The 24,859-nt window shown below is 44.2% G+C and overlaps 1 protein-coding gene across 1 annotated transcript in view; it reads right to left on the bottom strand.

Annotated features, from left to right (window-relative positions):
• Positions 1-24,335, bottom strand: part of LAD1 (ladinin 1) — a 108,853-nt gene extending 84,518 nt beyond the window's left edge. Inside the window, exon 1 of the mRNA XM_077481478.1 lies at positions 24,191-24,335. Coding sequence (XP_077337604.1) covers positions 24,191-24,228 — 38 coding nt within the window. The 5' untranslated portion in view covers positions 24,229-24,335. The remainder of the gene's footprint in view (positions 1-24,190) is intronic.
• Between the last annotated feature and the right edge of the window lie 524 nt (positions 24,336-24,859).

Below are 24,859 nucleotides of genomic sequence, written 5' to 3'. Positions count from 1 at the left end.
TTTATTCAACCTTAACTAGTATGTAACTCTGAGGTTCCCCCTCCGACAACACCTAGAGCAGTGGCCGCTGGTGGGTGATGTCACTGCTCTATGGGATTCAGCCTTGTTGTCGGCCCTGCATATTACACAGAGAAGTCAGAGTTTGACATTCACATAACGGTATAGGAAAACATTAGGGGGAAAAAAGGATTTTTATTGTGATTTCTGATAAAATGTATGCAGCACACTGGGGGGCAGTGGGAAGGCAGCATTTAAGAGTCTTCTAAAGCCTAAACTTCAACTTTAACCACTTCAGCAATGGAAGGATTTGCCCCCTTAGGGCCGGTTCACACTGCAGGCGAGGCGAGGCGACTCCGACTTGCCTCGCCGCGACCTGCAGCGGCCTCGGCGGCGACTTGCAAATGACTTCTGTATAGAAGTCAATGCAAGTCGCCCCGAGGTCGCCCGAAAGTAGTACAGGAACCTTTTTTCTGAGTCGGAGCGACTCGAGTCGCTCCTCTCAGAACGGTTCCATTGTACAGAACGGGGGCGACTTGCGGGAGCGAGGCGAGGCTTGCCAGTGCATTGGACGCCGGGCCCCAGAACTTGTGTACTCTCATTATTCAGAGTAAGTAAACCACATTGACTTAGTCTCTAACTGCAGCTACCCTGCTGATTCCTTTGTTGGAGCTGCAAACATGGCAATTTACTTACCCATTGCTACTGTCTTCTTCCCCACAGGCCACATATATTGGACAGAAGTATGTGTGCTTCAACGCACCCCCAATTCTTAACTCTTCCCTGTAGTGGTGCAAATCCCTGCTGAGCATTGGTACCCCCATTCTCAGCAGGCCTTTACTTCCCAGGACCCCTAAACTTGCTGTATCTTCATACAAGGTATATACTATGCCCCTTCCTTTCTCCCTCCTTTTTCACTCCCCTTGTCTCCTCCCCATTTCTTCTCTCCCATCTCCGTTTTTTCACCCCTTTCCCCTCCCATTTTTCTCTCTCCCCCTTCTCCTCCTTTTTTTGCTCATCTCCCCCCTTCTCTCTTCCAATTTTCTTCTCCTGTCCCCCCTTTTCTTTCTCTCCCCTCCTTCCCTTCTTTCCCCTTTCTTTTCTCTTTAATTTCCATTTTTTTATTTAATTTCTCTCTCTTTCCCATGCCCTATTTGTTTTTTCACTTCCTCATCCACACGCAATTCCCCACCTCCTTTTCTCCTTTCCCACACTTTCATCACAGTGCATGCCAGGTCTTAGGTAAGCAGCTCTGCTCTTCCCCCATTTATACTTTGTTACTGATACAATTGTATGAAATGTTGTCATTACTTTGGTCAATTGTATTGTTATTGATCATTTGTCAATTAAATTACAGATATCTTCCTGACGAAGCAGCATTAGACCGCAAAACTAGTTGAGATGTTATTAATGATCAACTATCCCACTGTGATCTTCCCAGTTTGTGGACCATTACTTTGGTTATACACATGGATTGTTACCATGCTTTTAATCTGTTTTTGGTTATTTGCCATGTCTTATTAATTATGTATTATTAAATAAATTTTTCTACATATTTGTTTACATATTCAAATTTACTCTAGCTTACTCTGTACCGAGATAGTCCAATTACCCCTGTTCTTTAAGGTAGCTTGGTTGGGGACCAAGCTCCTGATCCCCACATCTCTAAGTTTCTGGATAATGGTACAATTTTCTACATATCCTTTACTACTACTACTTACCATCATTGGAGAATTTTGTCGGAAAATTTTACCGGCAAGTGGCAAAAGTTGGTCCGTCGTATATTCCGACGGAAACAGTCCGACGGAGACCACACACAGTCGGAATCTCCGACCGTGTGTACAAGGGCTAAGGGATAGTTTTAAGTCATTTTTATTGACAATTTTCTTTTTTACTAGGTGGCGATTAGCGATTTTTATCGTGACTGCAACACATTGGACAATTTTGACACATGTTTGGACCATTGGCATTAATACAGCTATCAATGCAAAAAAATTGCATTGATTACTGTAAAAATGTCACTGGCAGTGAAGGCGTTAACTACTAGGTGGCACTGTAGGGGTTAAGTGTGTCCTAGGGAGTGTTTCTAACTGTGGGGGGAGGGGTTATGTGTGACACGTCACTGATCAGCGCTCCCAATTACAGGGAGAGCTGATCAGTGACACTAGGCAGAATGGGGAGATGCTTGTTTACATCAGCATCTCCCCACAGTCACAGAGCTGCCAGCGGGCACGCATGCGCCTGCAAGCCGCATCATAAAAGGGCAATGTACAGGTACGTTAATCTGCCTGTATGTGCCCTTCTGCCACAGTATATCTGCGTGATGCGGTCGGAAAGCAGATAATACATATACAGTTTAGGCCAATATGTATTCTTCTACATATTTTTGGTATAAAAAAAACAAAAAAAACGCAATAGGTGTATATTGATTGGTTTGCGCAAACGTTATCAAGTCTACAAACTATGGGATGGATTTAGGAAATTTTTTTTTTGGTATTGTTTTTACTAATAATGGTTAACAGATTAATAACAGATTTCCCTCTGCAGTCCCATCATAAGTCGCGGATCCCCGCCATTTCTATTATATATAAAAAAATATATATATAATATGTATACCATACTTTGTGTATAACTTTCACGCAAACCAATCATACATCATACACTTATTGGAATTTTTTTTAACAAAGACATGTAGTAAAATACATTTTGCCCAAAATTTATGAAGAAATTTGATTGTTCAAATGTTTTTATTGGATTTTTCTCTGCAAAATTGGCAGGCTTTATTCATGTATCGCAAAAAATAAAAAACTAAGTGATGATCACATACCAGCAATAGAAAGCTCTATTTGTGTGGAAAAAGTATATACATTTTATTCGGGTACAGCTTTACATGACCGTACAAATGCCAGGCAGGGGCGTAACTATAGGGGGTACAGCAGTCGCGACCGCAACCGGGCCCTGTGATGCAGGGGGCCCATGCAGCCCCCTCTACGCAGCAGCATAGGCAGCTAGGGGTACCAGTGCACCATGCACATGGGTGGCTGGAGGTGGAGGGTGACTAGCAGAGCTCCATGCTCGACTATCGCACTGGCTGCTCTTTAGTTGTGCATTCCCCGCATGACCTGTGTCCTCGGTCGGCTCCTCAGAGTACCCCTCTCCTGCTCCATGCATTGCCGCTCAGTCTGATGTCTGTTCTCCCCAGCCAGAGTCCCAACCCCCCCCCCCTGAGTACCAGCCCACACTGCACTGCATACTTCTCCCGGGTAAACAAACTTTAAGCACACAGATGCAGTGCAGCCCTATGAGAGCCGGTGTTCTGCCTAATAGAGTCCGCCCATCAAATGGTGTCCGCTCCGTACTGCCCATCAAATGGTGTCAACTCCGAAGCTGAACGGCGCCTGCTCCGTGAGTGGAGGTGGTAGCCCCACCATCCAAGCGGACATAGGGTTGTGAATTTTAGAGGGCCCCTCGCGGGCGAGCTTCGCTCGCCACGCTTCGGGCTCGGCCTCGCTCCGCTCGGCTCTTTTTTATTCTAACTCTATGTCCACTTGGATAGTGGGGATAGAACCTGGACTCACGGCGCAGGCGCCGTTCATCCTCAGCAATTTTCGGAATCTGTGTTCCTGTGTGCTGCGCATGCGCAGTACGCAGGGGACACTATCTGATGGAGGACACTATTTTACAAGACATCGGCTCGCCGGAGGACACTGCAGGCTTGTCTGCCAGCCCTCCTCCTCCCCCGTCATACACAGATGATGAAAGGTCTTTCTGGGAGATATGCTGATCGCCCGTCCAGCACACTGGATGGAGCCCAGGCCAATGTGGATCAGTGCACGGCCTACAGCTTGGTCATGGTGAGTGAGAGGACCCCATCCCCCACACACCATTACATACCCCCTCCATCTCCCCCTGGGGACAGGGACCCCTTCTCATGTGGGGACAGGGACCCCTTCTCACCTGGGGGCAGTAACTTCTGCCCTGGAGAAAAGGACCTCATCTCTTCTGGGGACGGGGACCCCATCCTGCCTAGGGACAGTCCCCCAATGGGGCACCTAAAAATAAAAAAAATAATAAAAAATAAACTACTGATGCCAGTGTTGGAACTAAAAGGCTCACAAAGGTCATACCTGTGACCACGCCCTGGAGTTCCACCGCCGGACTCGGAGGGAAGGGCCCTGGCTGGGGTTCAGGGGGGCCCTTCATGGTTTCTTGCATCGGGGCCCTGAAGGTTCTAGTTACGCCACTGATGCCAGGTAAAGTAGAGCAGTACTAAATAGCAAAAAAATGGCCTGGCCATGAACCTTCCAGAGTATAGCTGCATTAAAGCCTGGGTGACGTCATCTCTGACAAACACGCAGGGAAAGAGTGACACGCTGACGTCACCTATCCCCTTGTGTCCCGGAAGGACGGGTTTGTTTTGGTTGTGCGCCGGCCGGCACACCAGACTTAAGGCTTTTACTTATCTTACAACATGCAAGTGCATTACTTTTATAAATTTTAAAGAAGTGTTATGCCATATGGAACTTCTTTGTTACATAAACCTTCCATCCATGTGAGTAAGCGGTCCTCCAGGAATAGGAGAATACTATCAGTGGGAGAAAGACCAAGGCTGGGTTTAAGCCAAACGCGCTATTTGATCCCCTGTAACGGGGGATCATCTGGAGCTGGTAAGCAGCAAATCTCACTATTTTGATGGTGGACCCTTCACATGAGGTAATTGATGGCATTTCTATCATCAGGAATGGCTATCATCAGGAAGGCTTACAGTTAGAACCACTGAACTTTTTAAGAACACTATATTTTTATACCTGATGGACTGATTTATAGAATTTTTTTTTAGCGCAGAGGGCACTGTAAGCTGCCTGCGGGAGAGAGGCGATGCGGGATCGGGGTGCTGGAATGGTGCTGGTTCCCGCATCGCACAAGTGTAAACCTAGGCTTAGGCCCAGTTCACATCTGCACAGTACGTTTTACATGCACTTTAGGTGTGTTACCATTAAACTATATATAACGTGTTTTGACGAAAGTGAATCAAAGATGCAGCAAGTAGGGTTTTTTTTTTTTTTTAGCGTAACGTACCTAAAGCACACATAAAACAACCTGGTGTGCCAACACCCTGATACCCAATTAGTCAACTGGACATCATGTGCTTGTTTGTTTTTTGTTTTTTCATTTATTACACCACCACAGCTTCTTAAGAACATTTGAGCAAGGGTTTATCTGAAAGTACATGCAGCAATCTTTTTATGAATTATTTCATGGGTTGGGGAAGGTAGTTCACAAGCACTCCTCATACTATTTATGAGGCGAGGATGTGCTCTAGGAACCAGCATTACAATCTGCACAGAATTGGAACTCTTATGGCCCGTACACACGATCGGACTATCTGGTGGACTTTGAAGCGAGAAGACCCCCCAAGACGGAAGCCTTCCCAAGACAGAAGAAGACCCCCGGAGATGTACAATAAATTATTTTAAAAACATGTGTTGTGTTTTTTTCTTTACACTTTTTTTCACCAGGTGAATGGGTAGGGGTACATGGTACCCCAATACTCATTCACATAGGGTGGGGGGCCGGTATCTGGGGGCCCCCTTATTAAAGGGGGCTCCCTGATTCCGATAAGCCCCCCGCCCACAGACCCCGACAATCAACGTCCGGGGTTGTCGGGAAGAGGCCTTTGTCCTCATCAACATGGGGACAAGGTGCTTTGGGGTGGGGGGCCACAGGGCCCCCCTTCCCCAAAGCACCCCCCATGTTGAGGGCATGCGGCCAGGTACGGCTCAGAGGGGGGGCGCTCGCTCGTCCCCAACCCCTTTCCTGAACGGCCAGGCTGTGTGCTCGGATAAGGGCCTGATATAGACTTGGGGGGGACCCCCACGCCGTTTTTTCAGCATTGGGCTTCCCCTTTAAGTCCACACCAGGTGACGGGGCCAGCGAGGTTTCAATCTCGTCACCAAAGGCGGCAAAATTGACTTCCTTTGCTAGTCCTGTCTACCAGGAGCCGCGTTCAAAATGAATGGACTTTCCTCCATGTGTGGGCAAGTCCGTTCATTTCAAAAGTACGGTGGACTAGCACACAGGCGGCCAGATTGTCCGCCGGACTGCCGAGGACTGCAACATTAGTGGGACTGCAACATTGCGGAGAAAAGATCTGACACTTTTGACCCTTTTTTGGGCCCACTGACATTTATACAGCGATCAGAGCTAAAAATAGCCACTGATTACTGTATAAATGTCACTGGCAGGGAAGGGATGAACACTACGGGGTGGTCAAGGGGTTAAGTGTTCCCTAGGGAAGTGTTTCTAATTGTGGGGGGAGTGAACTGACAGGGAGTAGAGAGAGATCGCTGTTCCTGATCACTATGAACAGCAGATCTCTCTCTACTTCCCTGGCAGAATGAGGATCTGTCTGTTTACATTGACAGATCCCTGTTCTGGCTTTCTGAGGAGTGATTGTGGGTTGCCGGCCATGCGCATTAACTCTGGCTAAAGCTCTTAAAGCGGCCGCATACACCTAAGGTGATTTGCGCAGCCGTGCCAACCTGCTGCAGTATAATGACGGCGACTGGTTAGCAAGTGGTTAATGAATATGTTGGTACAGGTGCGATTCTGGATTTGCAGGGTTTCCTGCATCGCACCAGTGTGAACTGACTCTCAATACAATTTTTTGCACTTACCTGCTCTGTGCAATGAGAGCTCCCCTATCTCCTCTTTAGCAGTCCCCCCACTGGCTCTCTGCCCCTCTTTTCTTATGGTGCACCTTCAGTAAGCTGTATGCTATGGGGGGGCACCTGTGTGGACACACTTCCAAAGTGGGCTGTGTGTGTCTATAGACACACACACAGCACCGGTAAGCCACACACCCCTTTCGCCTTACCCAAGTTTGACTGACAGCAGAAGGAGCCTATGGTCCCCACTACTGTCTGTGTCTCCTGTGAGACCTGGGAGTGTAGGAGTGGTGTTGCAGGTGGGACAGGACTCAGGTAAATGTTTAGGGGATGGGAGGGCTAGGACAGATAGTGGAACATTTATTACCTTAATGTATAGAATACATTAACTCAAAAAAAACTTTTTGACTATTTTGTCTTTGCTATTGTCCTCAGCTTTCTCCAAATCTCCAAATTCCAATTTATTTTTATGTTTGTGGTGTGACTTCTTGTTAGGGGGTGACAGGGCTGGACTGGGACAAAAATTTGGCCCTGGACTTCATCCAGACCAGCCCACTTTAATTTTGCAAACACACACAAAAACAGTATATAAGCTATACGCAATTGCACAAAAAAATTAATTATTAATCAATTACCGTGGACAGTGACAATAAATTATTAATCAATTATCATGACCAGTGACATTAATTTAGCAATCAATTACCGTGGACAGTGACAATAAATTATTCATCAATTACCGCGACCAGTGGCAGTAAATTATTAATCAATTATCATGGACAGTGACAATAAATTATCAATTACCGTGGACAGTGACAATAAATTATCAATCAATTACCATGACCAGTGACAATAAATTATCAATCAATTACCGTGGACAGTGACAATAAATCATCAATTACCGTGGACCGTGACAATAAATTATTAACCAGTTGCCGACCAGCGCACGCCGATGTACGTCGGCAGAATGGCACGGGCAGGCAAATGGGCGTACCTGTACGTCCCTTTAAATTTGCTGCCCTGCCATCCGGAGCGCGCTGCTGGCGGCGCGCTCCCGCGCTGGTCGGGACCCCCGTGAGTCCGATCACGGGACCCGCAGACTCGATCGCCGCGGGCATACCCGCGATCGTCTCGGAGCGGCCGAATGAAGAAATTCCGTTGTAAACAGCATTTCTCCATTCTGCCTAGCAACTAGTGACGCTGATCTCTGCTCCATGTGATTGGAGCAGAGATCAGTGTTCACTAAATTAAAGCCCAGCCCCCAACAGTTAGTAACACACCCCTAGGAACACTTAACTCCTACACTGCCACCCACTGGTTAACCCCTTCACTGCCAGTGTCATTTACACAGGAATCACTGCATTTATATAGCAGTGATTGCGGTATAAATGACAGTGGTCTCAAAAATGTGTCAAAAATGTCCGATGTGTCCGCCATAATGTCGCAGTCACAATAAAAATCGCTGATCGCTGCCATTACTAGTAAAAAAAAAAAAATATTAATAAAAATGCCATAAAAACTATCCCCTATTTTGTAAACGCTATAACTTTTGCGCAAACCAATCAATAATCGCTTATTGTGATTTTTTTTACCAAAAATATGTAGAAGAATACGTATCGGCCTAAACTGAGGGGAAAAATGTTTTTTTTATATATTTTTGGGGGGTATTTATTATAACATAAAGTAAAAAATAATGCGTTTTTTTCAAAATTGTCGCTCTATTTTTGTTTATAGCGCAAAAAATAAAAACCGCAGAGGTGATCAAATACCACCAAAAGAAAGCTCTATTTGTGGGAAAAAAAGGACGTCAATTTTGTTTGGGAGCCACGTCGCACAACCGCGCAATTGTCAGTTAAAGTGACGCAGTGCCGAATCGCAAAAAGTGGTCTGGTTTTTGACCAGCAAAATGGTCCGGTCTGTAAGTGGTTAATCAATTACCGTGGATAGTGGCGGTACATTTACCCCTACCCCCTCCCCCCACCATGCTGCATATTACAGATATCACAGACATGCCATGCAGCCTGCATCCAGTATAGTATTTGATTATCTTACTTACTTGAATGATACTGGTGAGGTGATGGACTTTTGTCCCTGGACCCTGACCCTGTCTGTGCTGCTGTCTGGAGTGGAGTCCTGGAGCATGGTTCTGGTTCCTCCTCGGCGGCGCTTTCTCTCCAGTCCCAGGCTAGGCAGCTAAGCTTGGGCAGCAGCTGCTACACTCTGACTCCTCCCATATCACCGGGCCGCCTCCGCTCTCCGGCCGCGTGTGACGTCACGACGCTGGGACAAGGAGGCTGCCAGTAAGGTTAGTGAGTGGCAGCGTCATGAGGGGGTGGAACTTGTGTGGTGGGCCGGCCCAGGTGCTGTAGCGGAGCCGCGGCCACGACTGTGGCCGCCGGTGTTAAAAAAAAAACACACACACACTATGGATCAACCTGACAACCGGCCCAGCGGCCCACTGAGCCAATCGGCCCACCGGGAATCTCCCGGTAGTCCCGATGGCCAGTACAGGCCTGGGGGGTGACTACATTCATCCTCCATGGTCCATGTAGAGACATAATAATCCTCTTTTTCTCACTCCTTCTTCTCTCACTGACTATGGACTACAGGATTTATAGTGTACATAGAGCAGTACCCAACTAACATGCATTGCTTGTTCCAAACAAATGGAATTGAGGGGGGAAAAAAGAGAGGTTTGAAAGCTTATAGGGGATTTTACAATAAGGCGGAAAGCACAGTGAGAAATAATTTCATGAAAAATAGATTCTAGAGCCAATAAGTTGTAGATGTGTATCTATTTATTTTTGGAGAATAATGATATCGTTTTGCGTCACTTCAAATTTGTATTATGTTTGGGTGGAATTGGCATTACCAATATCATTGTTCAAAACTTTGCATTATATACAAATGACCTAGTGTGCATAAAATACAACACGTATACAACTGTATAGTTTGCGTGAATTTTCAATATCTGCATATTTCAAAAGAATGTACTCAGTTTATATATCCTTCATTGTAGCAATTAAAATGAATTAGGATGCAATCAGATTTATATTACAGAATGAAATTTCAGTAACCCACAGGGACAAATCATCTACTACAAGCAAGTGCTAGTTAAGACTTAGATTATACTTTAATGAGGCAATTCGAAGAGTGAGCTGTTTTTTGTCGTTTTTAATCGTGTAGGCAGGGTTAAAGTAGAACTATAGGCAAAACTTTTTTTTTCATTTTGGAGAGAAGTAAGGGAGAGTTATAACCCCTGTTGGTAAATTCTTTGCCATCTGTGCCCTATAGGGAGATTTCCCTTCACTTCCTGTGCCATAGCCAAAACAGGAAGTGAGAAAAAATCCCTGCAAATTAAGGGAATCCCTTGGGGCCCCTCCTGTCACCAGAACTAGTGTTTCCATTGGAGGATTTCCGCTTTATTACGATTCTGGGGACAACCCAAAATTTGGGATTTTCTTTTAGTTTCACTTTCAATGATAATGTTAAAGTGGTTGTAAACCCTATTTTACAGTCTTATGCTACAGGTAAGCCTATATTAATGCTTACCTGTAGCTTCCCAGGATATCTCCTAAACCTGCATGGTTTTGGAGACATCCCCTGTCCCCTGCATGTGCCAATGCCATCGGCACATGAACACTGGGGAAAACTGAAGCAATGACACCTATGTGCGGTTGCTGCAGTCTCCTTGTCATTGCGCATGCGCAGGAGTGACGTCATCACGGCTCTGGCCAATCACAGCGTCAGATACCCCGTAAGTATCACTGGGACGGCTGGAGGAGAAGACGAGGACGGCTGCCGGGGCTTCGATCTGAGGTAAGTATTACATCATGAGCTAGTATGCTATGCTAAGCATACTAGCTTATTATGCCTTCTTGCAGGGTTTTTATCTCGTTTTTTTTTTAAGAGGGCTTACTTCCTCTTTAAATAGGACAAATAGAGAGGGTGAATCTCTCTAATGGGGGCACAGCCTGCAATAAAAACTGACAGATGTTCTAATCCCTCATCACTCTATCCAAAGGTAAAGAAAAAATTTGCCTTTAGTTACTGTATGCCTTAAAATCCCTGTCAATTGTTCCAGAGACATATCCAAAAGTGTTACCAGTTTTTCCATTTTCCAGGTCCAGTAGCTCAGAATCCTGTATTTTGCCTCACTGTTAGGGCATATTCATACTTGCTAATTTTCATGCAGAAAAATGCATCCACTTACATAATTTATATGATTGCACACGGAAAAAAAAATTATATGGTAAAGTTATGTGATGACTCATATTTTACATGTGTAATTACGAAAATAACCTACATAGCATTCCTCTTAACATATAAACCAGTACCTTGTAATTTTATGCAAGTCAATTATTTAATTAGCAGATATATATCTTATGGCTGGGAAAGAATGTTAAGCAAATATCTGAGATATTTATTTATAATACTGCAATAGATATAATTTTTGGCAACTGATCAACTATTTAGGCCCCTTTCACACAGTCCGTCTTTGTTTTTTTAGGTGGACCTGAATAGACATCACCGGAGACATCTGGTGGATTGGATCGGATGAGAATGGACAGGCGGTCCGTTTTCATCCAATCCCCCATAGAGGAGAGCGGGGCTCTGACAAGTCTGCTTCTGCACAGTGAGCAGAGACGGACCTGTCATCCGCCGGCTCAGCGGGGATCAACAGGTCGATCCCTGCTAAGCAAGCCGAGCCCGTGAAAACGAACATTAATGTGTAAAAGGGGCCTTATTTACCCAATTTTAGCTTGGTGCAAATTACAGCGGCAGAAACCTTCTGATTACTGCTGCTGCTGTGAGTGGCTTAGCTGCGGAAGCCGGTCCTGTTCACTATGTTAATGGCGGCCACAACTATTCGGCACAAAAAAGGGAGTCCAACAGTGATCACTACAGGTGATTGGTGGCCGTGCAGGAAGCCAAGAATATCTGCTGCCACTGGACAAACTGTCATTATTATTATTATATTTTATTATTATACACTATTTATATAGCGCCAACAGTTTACGCAGCACTTTACAATGTATGGGGGGGGGGGAAGCAACACAATTACAGTACAGTTCAATACAAAAGTGATAGTCATTGTAGCCCGGGTTCACACTGTAGTGAACACAGACATCGCATGCCGATCACATGCAATGTCTGTGCAATGGAAATTCAGTCATAGTTGTATGGCTGAACTCGCATTGGATTTACACACAAAAGGTGCAGGGACTTTTTTTTTCCTGTCCGAATCCAAAGTTCGCACTGCGATCTGTGAACCAATCTGGGGGTGTCATTAACATTATATTGACACCCGCAGCGGTTCGCAGAGGGCAGTGTTAACTGCCTGCAGGAGCAATGCATTGTGGGAACTGGCGCTGGAATAGCTCCGGTTCCCACATCGCTACAGTGTAAACCCAGGCTGAATGTAGCCCTAGGGCCAAAAAACAAAGCAAGTGCCATAGGCTGTTACTAAACTCCATTCCATACTAACTTTTCTGACATCTACAGCAATTAACCACAAAAAAGGTATATTAGCACAAACACTTAAATCCCCAACCAGTTTTGTTTGCTGTGCACAACACTACTTTCCTTTTAACCCTTTTTGCTGCCTGACTTTTTTTTTTTGCACACAAGTTAAAATGCACATTTAAGGCCTGAAGATCCCTTAAACCCCAAAATATTATGTATTTTCTGTCCACAAAATGGGGGCAGTTGACATTTTTTACGTCACAAGATATCTGTACTGTTTATCAAACCTATACTTTCAGTAAAAATAAAAAATAATTTTTTTTAGTGTACACAAACATAATAACAAACTTTTGGAAAATTTTTAAAGATAAAGCCCCATGCACATTATCAGATTTTCTGCAGATTTTTGCCTTCAGATTTACCAAAACCATGTAATATGAGGTCAAACCTTAGGAGTTTTAACTTCTATGCAATCAGGCAGGCCGTTGCACTTCATGGTTTTGGTAAATCTGAAGACACAAATCAGCAGAAAATCTGATAGTGTGTATGGGGCTTTAGGCTGCATTGAGTAAATAAATAACAACTATGTCAAGCTGTAAAATTGTGCATGCTCATGAATTGGCAAAAAAAGGTACCTCAAACCATGTCATAGGTGACATTTTAAAAACTTTTAGCCTAGGTTCACACTGGTTTGAAATTGTGCAACTTCGGGGGCGATTTGAGAGACATTTGTGTGCGTTCATGCACACTATTGAAATTGCCCCCGAAGTGGCCAAAAGTAGTGCAAAGTCCAAAAGTAGTGCAGGAACTGCTTTTGGGAACCACCAAAGTCGGTGTTGCACTGATTTGGGTGGTGACGTTGCCGGAAATAGTCTCTGATTTGACATGTCAAATCACATGTCAAATTTGGCCAAATGTGAATGTGGGCTTACATACAGGTAATTCATTTAGAGGTTACAGTGAATGATAGACCCAAAATCATACTGGCATGTACAGTGATACCTAATCTGTGTGGCACAGTTGGTTTTATTTACGTGCTTGCATTGTATGTGGTGGTGGTGGGGGGGGGGGGGCTTTCAAAAATGTTTGCTTTTTTCATTTATTTTATTCAACTTTTTATTTAGTTTTTTTTTTAACCTAACATTTATTGTTATCAATAAACAGCACAGTGCAGGTGACAGGCAGTCTGCATCCAAGGTCGATCATTTGCAAGTAATCACTCCCTGAGTGATTACACATGAGCTTAGCTAAAGGAGCCGATAGCCTCTCATTGCTTTCAATAGAGCTGCCGCCCACAGCTAATCACGGAACTCCCTGCTGGTTCTTCCACATGTAATCAGGAATGGGGCCTCAAGGCAAGTGTGAATGGGGCCTAAAGGAGGGGTCTGTCCCTAATGTCATCCCTGCATTCTGTTGAAGCCAATTGAGCACAGACTGTGCTCAGTTAGCATCTTCCCTGGCCAGTGATTAACAGCTCTAAACCCAGAAGTACTGAGCTAAGCATCTTTGGGTTTGAGTTCCAGGAGGCTGCGGGCAGGGGGGAAGGTATCCCAAATAGATATAGTTTTCACCTAGGCGAGAACTGAGGAAGTGGGAGCAGGTACTAGTCGAAAAAACGGTACCCGCTCACCCCCTCCCTCCCAAAAAAACTAAAAAAACAGCACAAATGTATTAGGGGAGGGGATGGGGCGGAAGATCAATTATAATAAAAGGTCTGCTTTAATCACCCCATGAATGAGCATTAGCTGGATAGTCAGACATGTGAGCTGTTTTAGGTGGAAGAAAGTAACAAAGTAATGCATACCGATGCTTGGGAGCAAAACTTTTCATCTCTCCTCTCCCATGATCAGACATACAAACAGCAGAATAGCAACAGTGAAGATGAGTACAGAAAGTAGGAATAAGGATGATCTCCGATGTGTTCGCATGCTCCACGTGCAGAGCCCGCCAGGAATTCGGCGCAGTGCTGCACTAATCATAGGCAGTGAGATATTGCCCGATCTCTGCAGCCGTGCATCGGGGCAATGTCTCACTGCCTGTGATTAGTGCAGCACTGCGCTGACTTCCTTGCGGGTTCTGCATGTGGAGTATGCGAACACATCGGAGATCATCCTTAAAGAGGGATTCCACCAAAAAAATTAAATATTAAAAGCCAGCAGCTATAAATACTACAGCTGCTGACTTTTAATAAATGGACACTCACCTGTCCCGGGTTCCAGCGATGCCGGCAGCCGAGGCCGATCGATCGCTCGGCTCTCGGCTGCTGCCGCCACCATTCTAGGTGAGGGAATCAGGAAGTGAAGCGAATCGGCTTCACTTCCCGGTCCCCTACTGCGCATGCGTGAGTCGCGCAGCGCAATAGGAATTCTCTGCGCTGTCTCTGAGACCCGTGTGTGTCCCAGCAGACAGCGCGGCAGGACAGGAAATGGCGTAGACTCCCACGGGAGTCTATGCCCGGAAGTGGGTGTAAATACCTGTCTTTGACAGGTATCTCCACCCCCCTCCCCCCTGAAAGTTGCCAATTGTGACACCGGAGGGGAGGAGGGTTCCGATCAGCGGAGGTTCAACTTTAGGGTGGAACCCCGCTTTAAGTAGGAAGTGGGATACCTTTTGGCACAAAATAGGCAAATAGGCACCCCCTTTGCTGTGCTGCCAGTTATGTGGATTACAAAGATATAATATTTAACATATCAATGGTTAAACCAACAAATGCTTTTTTTTTCACTGCTATTTTCCCTTTATAATGGCTTATAATAAACGCAATAATTAAACCCTAATGTTTATTCAGTCTACTGTTATTTTCATATTAAATTAGTCTGAAAAGCTAAATAAAACATGGCATTGTTATAATTATCAGATAATACAAATGTAACATTCAGCCTGCATTTTAATGTTCTGTTTACAAGATATCTGTTAACAAAAAGCAGCTGGTAGCAACAGCTGTATTTCCCAGGATCCGTTACTATTATTACATTTCCAGTCAATGTATTGGAATGCTAAACTACTTCCTATTTTATAGCAACGCATTCCTAATCCATGCTTAATAGATTAAACTAATTAATTGGCATGCCTTAATGGAACAGTGGGAACATGTTTATGTTAAACAAACAAGAGTAGAGGTTGGGTGTTGTATCATTAGCCATTAACAAAAGTAGTTGGATTTAGGGCGATATCACTTATTGGCTAACAAAACACCATAGAGCAAACTTTGGAGGCACGCTGTCCCCTAATTCAGCAAAAATAATGGGTACAAAAGGTAAAAGGCCCATTACAATGACACAACTGCGTCTTCCTAAAGTTCTCCAAGTTGTAATAAGATTATGTTAGTCAAATATTGTGTCTCAAATTAAAAAAAAATCATGGGCGTTTCGTATTCTGCTAAATTCGCAGGAAAAGGCTTCACGGAAATTTTCTGAGATTCCTAACTTCTACCGTTTCATAGGGCAGTGTTTCTCAACTCAAGTTCTCAAGGTGCCCCAACATGTCAGGTTTTCAGAATTTCCCTTAGATGAAACAGCTGTGGTAATTACTAAGGCAGTGAAACGGATCAAATCACCTGTGCAAAATAATGGAAAGCCTGAAAACATGATCTGTTGGGGCGCCTTGAGGACTGGAGTTGAGAAACACTGCCATAGAGAGAATATAAATCTTCTATACTGGTATACTTTGTTATCCTCTTCTTTTGAACACTCTGCCTATTCATGCCTTATGTTTACCCCATCTACCTTACTTCCATATTTTCCCCTCCACGGTCCAGTCTCATTTGTAACAAAGTAATGCCCTGTACACACGATTAGACTTTCCGACAACAAAACTGTGGATTTTTGTTTGAAGGTTGTTGGTTTCAACTTGTCTTGCATACACACAGTCACATAAATGTTGGCCAACAATTACAAACGTAGTGACATACAAGACGTACGTGATATTTCCATTACGAACGCTAGTTATATCTCCGGCTGGTACTTGATTCCGAGCATGCGTGGACTTATGTCCGACGGACTTGTATATACACGATCAGAAAGTCTGACAATAAACATTTGTTGGCGGAAAATTTGAGAACCTGCAAGCCAACATCTGTTGGTGGAAAGTCCGACAACAAATGTTCGATGGAGCATACACGCGGTCAGATAGATAGGAACTCTTATGCCGCATACACACAACCGGACTTTCCAGCAGAAAAGGTCAGACGGTCTTCCCGACGGAGTTACGACGAACTTCCAAACAAACGGGCTTGCCCACACAAAGTCCATTCGAAAGCCCGTTCATTTTGAACGTGATGACGTACAACAGGACTAGAAAAGGAAGTTCAATAGCCAGTAGCCAATAGCTGCACCTGCATCGTATTTGGTCTGTCAGGGATTCCACCAAAAAAATAAAATATTAAAAGCCAGCAGCTATAAATACTACAGCTGCTGACTTTTAATAAATGGACACTCACCTGTCCCGGGTTCCAGCGATGCCGGCAGCCGAGGCCGATCGATCGCTCGGCCCTCGGCTGCTGCCGCCACCATTCTAGGTAAGGGAATCAGGAAGTCCGTTCATTTTGAACGTGATGACGTACAACAGGACTAGAAAAGGAAGTTCAATAGCCAGTAGCCAATAGCTGCACCTGCATCGTATTTGGTCTGTCAGGCCAGCATACAGACAAACAGTTTTCCCGACAGGAATTGAGTCCGTCGGATTTGAAATATGTTCTATTTCTAGGTCCGTCTGAATTTTTTAAAGAAAAACGATCAGATTATCCGACGGAATGATTCCGTCAGACCTGTGTAAGTGGTATTAAAGTTTGACCTCATATTATATGGTTTTGGTAAATCTGAAGATGAAAATCTGCAGAAAATTTAATAGTATGTATGGGGCCTTAAGCCTAAATCTATCGACATACACCCTTTACCTGTTCAGTTAAGTTTACAGCAACAGCATGCTACAAGAGCCTTAAAAATAGTTTATTCTATAGTGTAATGTACATAAAGTATATAAAGATGTCTGGATCCACAAGAATTACCAATAAATGCAGTCTGTTTAAAACTGAATGCACATGTAACACCTAAGTGAATCCTAAATATTTTGTAATTCACAACATGATATAGCACAGTCTGAATTTTTATGGTGTCTCTCCATCTACAACATCTACAAGGACCCATTAGGTCACGCTTTCAGCAATTCAGTAACAGGTGGTCTCTGTGTTTCTAGATTAGTAATTAGCAAAGCTCTTCCCATTAAAGTGGACCTAGACCCAGACAACCGTATCTTTCAAAAGTGTGGGTCAACTCAGCAGTGAGTCATACAGCATTTGCAATAAGCATTCTATAATTGCTTTTTTTTTTTTTTTGCCTAGGCCCACTTTGCCATTCATTTCGTAGTGGAATAGCTCTTTCTGTACCTAGACCCCCTGAGGATACCATTCATGGAATCCAATAACCAGAAACACATGTAGGCCTCCAGTAATGTCCTAAATTGTACCTTTGAGGATAGAAGAAGACAACAAGGTGCCTAAGCATTGTTATAGGCGCTCTTCTGCTTCTATTTCGAATGATATGCTAAAGGTACATTGCTTTACTTACTGCTTTGTCACGTTTAGCTGTGATTAGCAATCTCAGTTAGGCAGCTAAACGTTAGATTTTAAATACTGTAAACATGATCTATTTTGTGAACTTGTTATTGAGAACAAGGTCCTAAATAAATAGCGTTGCTTGAATGCATCTATGTTCCATTCATGGGCAGCCTGGAAGAACGGGTCAAAAATCGTAAAAAACCCACTGGCATCACAGGTGATGGGATTTGGGTGGGTTGCAACCTCTGTTCTCCCTGTACCTTCCAGTCCCATTGACAGATGTTTTTATTCCGATTTTGTATGGACTTTTTTCAATAAAGGATTTTCATTGGATTGGATTGTTTCTTTACCTACACCTTTTGTAACATGTTATATATTACACCCATATTCAGGGTGTAACATGTTACAATTGCACTGACCCCCACACCCCTCCAAGTCCCTGTTCTGACAGCGAACGGGGGATCTTATCCCCTCACTCACTGCCACTATCCCAAGAAAATATGGACATGCGGGGCATGCAGGCACTTCCTGTTATGATGTCACAACTGTCTCCCAGTTGTGCTCTTGCATTGTCACTCTGTCACAGCCTCCCCTGGTGGAGAATATAAGCAGCCATGCAGACACACATCGCCCAGGCATAGCCCACTGCTGTCATTATCAGGTTGCTGGTCCTTAGCAATGATGCGCAGCCAACATTTTTGTGTATATAGACAGGGTGTGTCTGGAAGAGATCACAATCACTGAGATGCAAAAAGATCATGAAAAAAATGGTTTAAACTGTATTTTATGATTTATTTATTTTTTTAGTTTAGATCAGAGTAAGAAAACGTTTAAATCCCTATTAGGTTTGTTGTTAATGTCCATGTCCCTCTTAGGGAGATACACCCTTTCTATTTGTCCTGGTGACCATTGTCACTGTGACTGAAAGTAAGGGAGAATATACAATCTTTTAAATCGTCAGCCGAACAGGTATATTGGGACATTTTTAAATGGCGTGGTAGCTGTCTGAAAGGAAGTGGGCATTTCCCATACTTTAAGGGATTTCCTTTCACTTTCTGTTATGTCTAAAGGAGAAATGTAAAGGAACTCTCCCTAATGTTACACAGAAGGCAAAAATATAATGAGAGGGGGGTTTAACCATTCCCCACTCCATACAAAACAAATAAAAAGTTTGTATTTAGTTATACTTTAATTTTGTCATGCTCACCATTTTTATTCTGTACATACAGGGTAGGACAGTGAAATAATCAACTTTGCACTTTTTATACATCCTATTCCATTATGCTAGTACATGCTTTGGAAGCACTCAATAAATGCAAGTTCAAAAGTTGCATGTGACCACAGAGCAATTTTGGAAAAGTTGTCTTTCAGGTATCTTGGGTTAAAGAATTTTGAATGCTTCCAGCAAAGCACTTCTCAGCACTTTGCCTATCAGTAGCTGAGCACATGTGACATTTTTGACCTGAGCTAGTGACAGCTACATTATTCCATGAGCACTTCCCCCCTCAATGGATGCCCCAATACCTTGTGCAGGTTGTAGGGATCCTGCCCTAATCAGTAGTGTCCCTAGCTCAAATGTAGTCTTGTTGCTAGGCTTTAGTCAGTCTGAGCTCTAAATTGTAGTTCTACTTCCGTTGGATTTTCCTACATTATCATTTGTCTGCTATTGGGGAATTTCCCTGGCAATCGAGCAAGAAGATACAACATGTATAAGACCCTTTGAGGAAGGTCACCCCAAATATATCCTCCCCCAGCATGCACCACTGGTAAAAAAAAAACTTTAGTACTTGGCCAGGGAGACAATTTTGCAACTTGGCTTGCTACTAAGAGGTTTATTGCCAGTGGTGCCTGCTGGGGGAGGATATATTTATATATAAATGTTTGAGGAGACCTTCTAAAACGGGATTATGTCCTTGCCTCTTGGGCCATTGCCAGGAGAGGATAATTGAATGGATAACTCAACCTCCCAGGATTGCTGCCTGAGGAGGGTGAAGCCAAGCCTAACACCCCATTGACCCTTTTGGCGACTTTTGGACATCACAGTCACAAGACAAGTTATATCCCATGCTGTCTGTATCTCTGTTGTGCAGCTAAAACAAACCAATGTCTGGTACCAGTCCCAAAATTAGGTGACAAAATCCACAAGGGAACTGGGGAGAGAAACCAAGGGACTTTGCGATACCAAGAGAAAGTAGGACAAATGTTTCAAGCATAAAATCAAACACACCCTCAAACATAGGAGGGAGGCAGGCATGTGCATGCTGGTGGTGCATGGTGGTGAGCCGTACATACCGTTTCGTGCTCCACAATCTATGAAATTCTAGGTTGCACTCAGACCTTGGTGGTGGGCACATGTCTGGCCCCCTTCCTTGTTTGAGGGTGTGTGTTAAGCCTTTCCCCCCACGAGGTACAATCCATCCATCTGGGAGCTACATATATCAAATTTTGGGGAACTCCCAGGCCTTTGGGCTGGTCTTTTGTATCCCTTGTGTTGTGGATGATGATGTTGCGTCTGGTCCACTTAAACTACTGCCAAGCAGCCCACACACAAGTACCAATCAGAAACTGAATCATGAAAGGTCATAGTAATCCTAGAGCAGTTCTAGGATTACTATTACTTTCATTACGAGCCGCATCAGCAGTATGGTTGCCCTCAGTTGTTGTGGTTGTATATGGGGTAAGCCACGTACAGAGTGCAAGGTTCGGGAGTGCATTACACGCAGAGTTTGGGAATACACTATGTGCAGAGTTCAGGAGTGCGTTATGTACAGAATGCAGCATTCATGGAGTGTGTTGTGTACAGAGTGCAGGGTTTAGGTGTGCACTATGCACAGTTTGCTACCTCAAACTCCCCCACAAAGGTTCCTTGCATCTCTTTCACCTACCAGGCAAGCTTCAGTACCTCCCTGTGTGGGCGGCCCCACTACCTGTGTATTTGGCTCTAGCACCTTCCTATATAGGCGGCTCTGCCTCGCTTTGCAGGGAGATTGTTCACTCTCTCAGATCCCGGAGATCTGTCCCTGCCAAGCTCCACTGTGTGTACGTGCAGGAATCTGTTAGATCTGGGAGCCCCTGAGGGCAAAGCTGTCCCTTGTAAACACAGAAGTCTTCTGCATTTACAGGTGACAGCAGGCGTGGGAACGCACCATTCCCCCAACTCCAGAGAGCTGGAGATGAGGGAATGGCCTTCCGCCATGTTCCAGCTGCAAAACTGGGGGAGAGGGCCACATAACAAGGCCTGGTGGGCCGCATTCTGCCTGCGCGCCTTGTGTATGGGGGAGGGATGAGGAGGGGCACAGGTAGGTGCCATATAGTAACATGTTACACCCAAAGTCTGAATATAACTTGCAAAAATAATGTTGTGCTAGCATTGCCTACCCTTCAACATGAAAAAATTACATACACACTGAAAAGACATATTCAATTACAGTGTCCATACACTGAATTTCATCCAGATCGTGGTGACCCAGCTGAAATTTGGCACTGTCAACCTCCTCCCACCTGGGGTCTGAAACAAGGAGCTGGATGGAAAATTTTCAGGGGAACAGCGGCTGCATCCGATCACATGCAGCTGCTGTTCAGGTTTTCTGACAGTCACCAGCGCTGGTTGTCAGAATACTATAGCCCAGCAGGGGAATTCATCCATCTGTGCTGTATATCAAGGATGAAACAATCTGTTAGATGTTTTTTTTATTTTATTTTTTAGCCTGCAGGCTGAAGGAAATAAATCAGTGTATGGCCAGCTTAAAAGTGGTATTACGTCCAAAAATGAATTATATTGCAGCTTATGGGAGTTTGTGTTAAATGTAATTTCAGATTTAAAAACACAAACAAATTGAAGCCAAACTCCAGCTAATACTTTACAAGCAGTTACAGCAAACAGTATTTTTTTCCTTTTGAGGTAAAGGTTTTACATGAGTAAATAAAAATGGATTGTTTAATCATCCTTTCCCATGTTAAATAGTTGATCTCATCCCTGTAAACTGATACATTCTGCTAGAGAGCGCAAACTTGTGAAAAACAACGGATTTGCCAGCTGGATCACCAGATGAAAATAGATTACCAGATGAAAAAAGAAATGAATGTAGCCATCACATCTAAGCTGCAATATAATACATGTTTGTTATTTAAAAAAAAAAAACCAAAAAAAAAAACCGATCTTTTACAATCACTTTAAACCCAAAAGCACACATGCCATACTTACCTCCACTGTGCAGCTCGTTTTGCATATAGTGGCCCACGAACATTCTCTTCTGGGGTCCCTCGGCGGCTCTCGCGGCTCCTCCCCACATCAGATAACTCCCTGGGAGAAGCGCACTCCCGAGGGGGTTACCTTGCAGGCGCGCTCCCGATTCCAGCATTTGCGTCCATAGACATGAATGCCGGACTCGGCCACGCCCCCCGCGTCATTGGATTTGATTGACAGCAGTGGGAGCCAATGGCTGCACTGCTATCAATCTATCCAATCAAGAGATGGGACCCCGTGGAAAGAGGGATAGCACGTCCCCGCCAAGGAGATGAAGGGACTCAGGTAAGTAAAACGGAGGGGTTGGGAGTCCAGTGGCTGCCAAGTGTTTTTTCACTTTAAAGGGGTTGTAAACCTACGTTTTTTTTCACCTTAGTGCATCCTATGCATTAAGGTGAAATAACACCTGGCAGTGACCAGCCACCCCCCCTCCCCCCGTTTTTCTTACCTGAGCCCTAGAACTTGACTCACGGGGACATGCTGTCTTTCTGCCCGGGGTTCTCAGCTCTTGATTGGATAGATTGATAGCAGTGCAGCCATTGGCTCCTGCTGCTGTCAATCAAATTCAATGACACGGGCTCCGGGTCCTGCATTTGGCCTCTATGGATGCCAAATGCTGGACATGGGAGCGTGCCCGCAAGGTAAACCCCCTGGAGAGCGCTTCTAGGGGGTTATACGATGCGGGGAGGAGCTGCAAGAGCCGCCGAGGGACCCCAGAAGAGTAGGTTTGGGGCCACTCTGTGCAAAACGAGCTGCACAGTGGAGGTAAGTATAAGATGTTTGTTATTTTTTTACAATCACTTTAATGCATTTGATGCATTAAGGTGAAAAAACACGAGGGTTTACAACCCCTTTAAGCCCTCAATCACATGGAACACAGTTTTGAAATTGCATGAGTTCATCTGAACTGGCACGATTTTAAAGTCTGACTTTGGGGGGGGGGGGCGACTTGAAAGACATCTGTGCGGGTTCATGCACAGACGTCTATTGAAATTGCCCCCCAAAGTTGGCAAAAGCAGAAACGAATTTTGGAAATTGGCAAAGTCGGCATTGCAGCAATTAGGACGCTCCTATTTCTGGCATAAGGGTCCAAATTGACAGGTCAAATCACACCAATGTGAACTACTAGTACTAGTAGTAGTAATGTGAAATGCTAGTACTGCTTTAGGACCTCATATGTTGCATTTTACAGAACTAAATCTAAACTGTTCAAAGAGGTGCTGGATACTTATAGATGAAGCATACAATATATACATTATATACCCCTCTACCTTATATTTTGTGTGTATATTTCATTAAGCAAACATACTGATACCTATACTTATTTGATTTGGCTACTTCTTGTATCTAACTAGGAAGGCAACACTATAGATGTTTAATAAATAAGAGAAAGAGGATCTCTAATGCCGCGTACACACGACCGGACTTTCCAGCAGACTAGGTCCGACGGAATCAGTCCATCGGACATTCTGATCATGTGTGGGCTAATGCGATCGTTTTTCATTAAAGAAATCAGACGGAACTAGGAATAGAACATGTTTCAAATTTGTCCGACGGACTAAATTCCTATCAGGAAAAACGTTCGTCTGTATGCTGGTCCGACAGACCAAAAACAACGCAAGGCAAGCTATTGGCTACTGGCTATTGAACTTCCTTTTTTAGTCCCATCTTAAGTCATCACGTTCAAAACAAACGGACTTTGTTCGTGTGTGGGCAAGTCCGTTAGTTCGGAAAGTCCACTGAAAGTCTGTCGGGAAGACCGTCGGACCTTTTCTGTCGGAAAGTCCGGTCATGTGTACGCGGCATAATACTTAAATCTGAAGATTGAAGCATTTCACAAATCAATAGCTCTAGAACAAATACAAATCCTTACAAAGTTAGAACAAGAATATCAGGCAGGATATGCAGCTCGGGAGTGGAGAATCAGACAAACATCATTAAGAACACCTGAACGTGCCTTCACCGCATGCAGCGCGACAGGCTTTTCTCGGGACAGCGGAACGTCTCAGCAAATCTCTTGGTGACAGCGAGCATGTTACAATGTGGATTTTTATCTAGAAAACAGTATTTACATGTAAACCCCTAAGGGGTTCTTCTTAGGCTGTAAAATGACATAATCTATTGAAGAATCTAGCAAAGCAGATGCAGAGTTGGGATGATTTGTTTTTCAGAGAAACTGACAGATTTGAGTTCCTCTGTGGAGATCTTGCACCCGGTGAGAAATATGTGCCTACAGAAACCTGTGAATAGTTAACCCAGTACCTGGAGAGATTAGACCAGTTTCCCCGGCTGATCGACATGTCCACAAGCTGCAGTCTGTACGCATACACCTGTCTTCCTGGTTCACATGGACACCTTGAATATGATGAATCATGTGACAAAAAGTTACTGCCCAAATAGTGGGAGGGAGGAAGGAGTGCACCTTGTACAGTACCTGGTCTGTCCCATTGTCATAGCTCTCTGTGTCTATGCTGTGCTACACACCAGGCCTGATTTTGTGCTAAAGGGTACCGTTTTAGTGACAAATCAATCTGTGACAATGTCTTAAAAGACTAAACTTTGGCATGCATTTAGCTAACATTACTTCTGCACACAATATAACAACACATAAGCTGTTCTAAGTGGCTGTGTGTGAATCTGGAACAGGGACGATCCCTTTCACACTGGGGCCGCGGCCGCTTTGGCGCTAATGCGCCTGAAAACTGCCCAAGTGTGAAAGGGGTCTTAAAGGGGTTTAACCCTTTCATGACTAAGCCTATTTTTGGCCTTTGGTGTTTACAAGTTAAAATCCATATTTTTTGCTAGAAAATTACTTGGAACCCCCAATTATATATATATATTTTTAGCAGAGACTCTAGAGAATAAACTGGCGATTGTTGCAATATTTTATGTCACACGGTATTTGCGCAGTGGTGTTTTAAACACAACTTT

The sequence above is a fragment of the Lithobates pipiens genome, unplaced genomic scaffold, assembly GCF_037356315.1.
Source record: "Lithobates pipiens isolate NorthernLeopardFrog02 unplaced genomic scaffold, aLitPip1_a1.2 Scaffold_16, whole genome shotgun sequence".
In the NCBI taxonomy this organism is placed as follows: Eukaryota; Metazoa; Chordata; class Amphibia; order Anura; family Ranidae; genus Lithobates; species Lithobates pipiens.
This window is presented reverse-complemented; position numbering and strand designations above follow the sequence as displayed.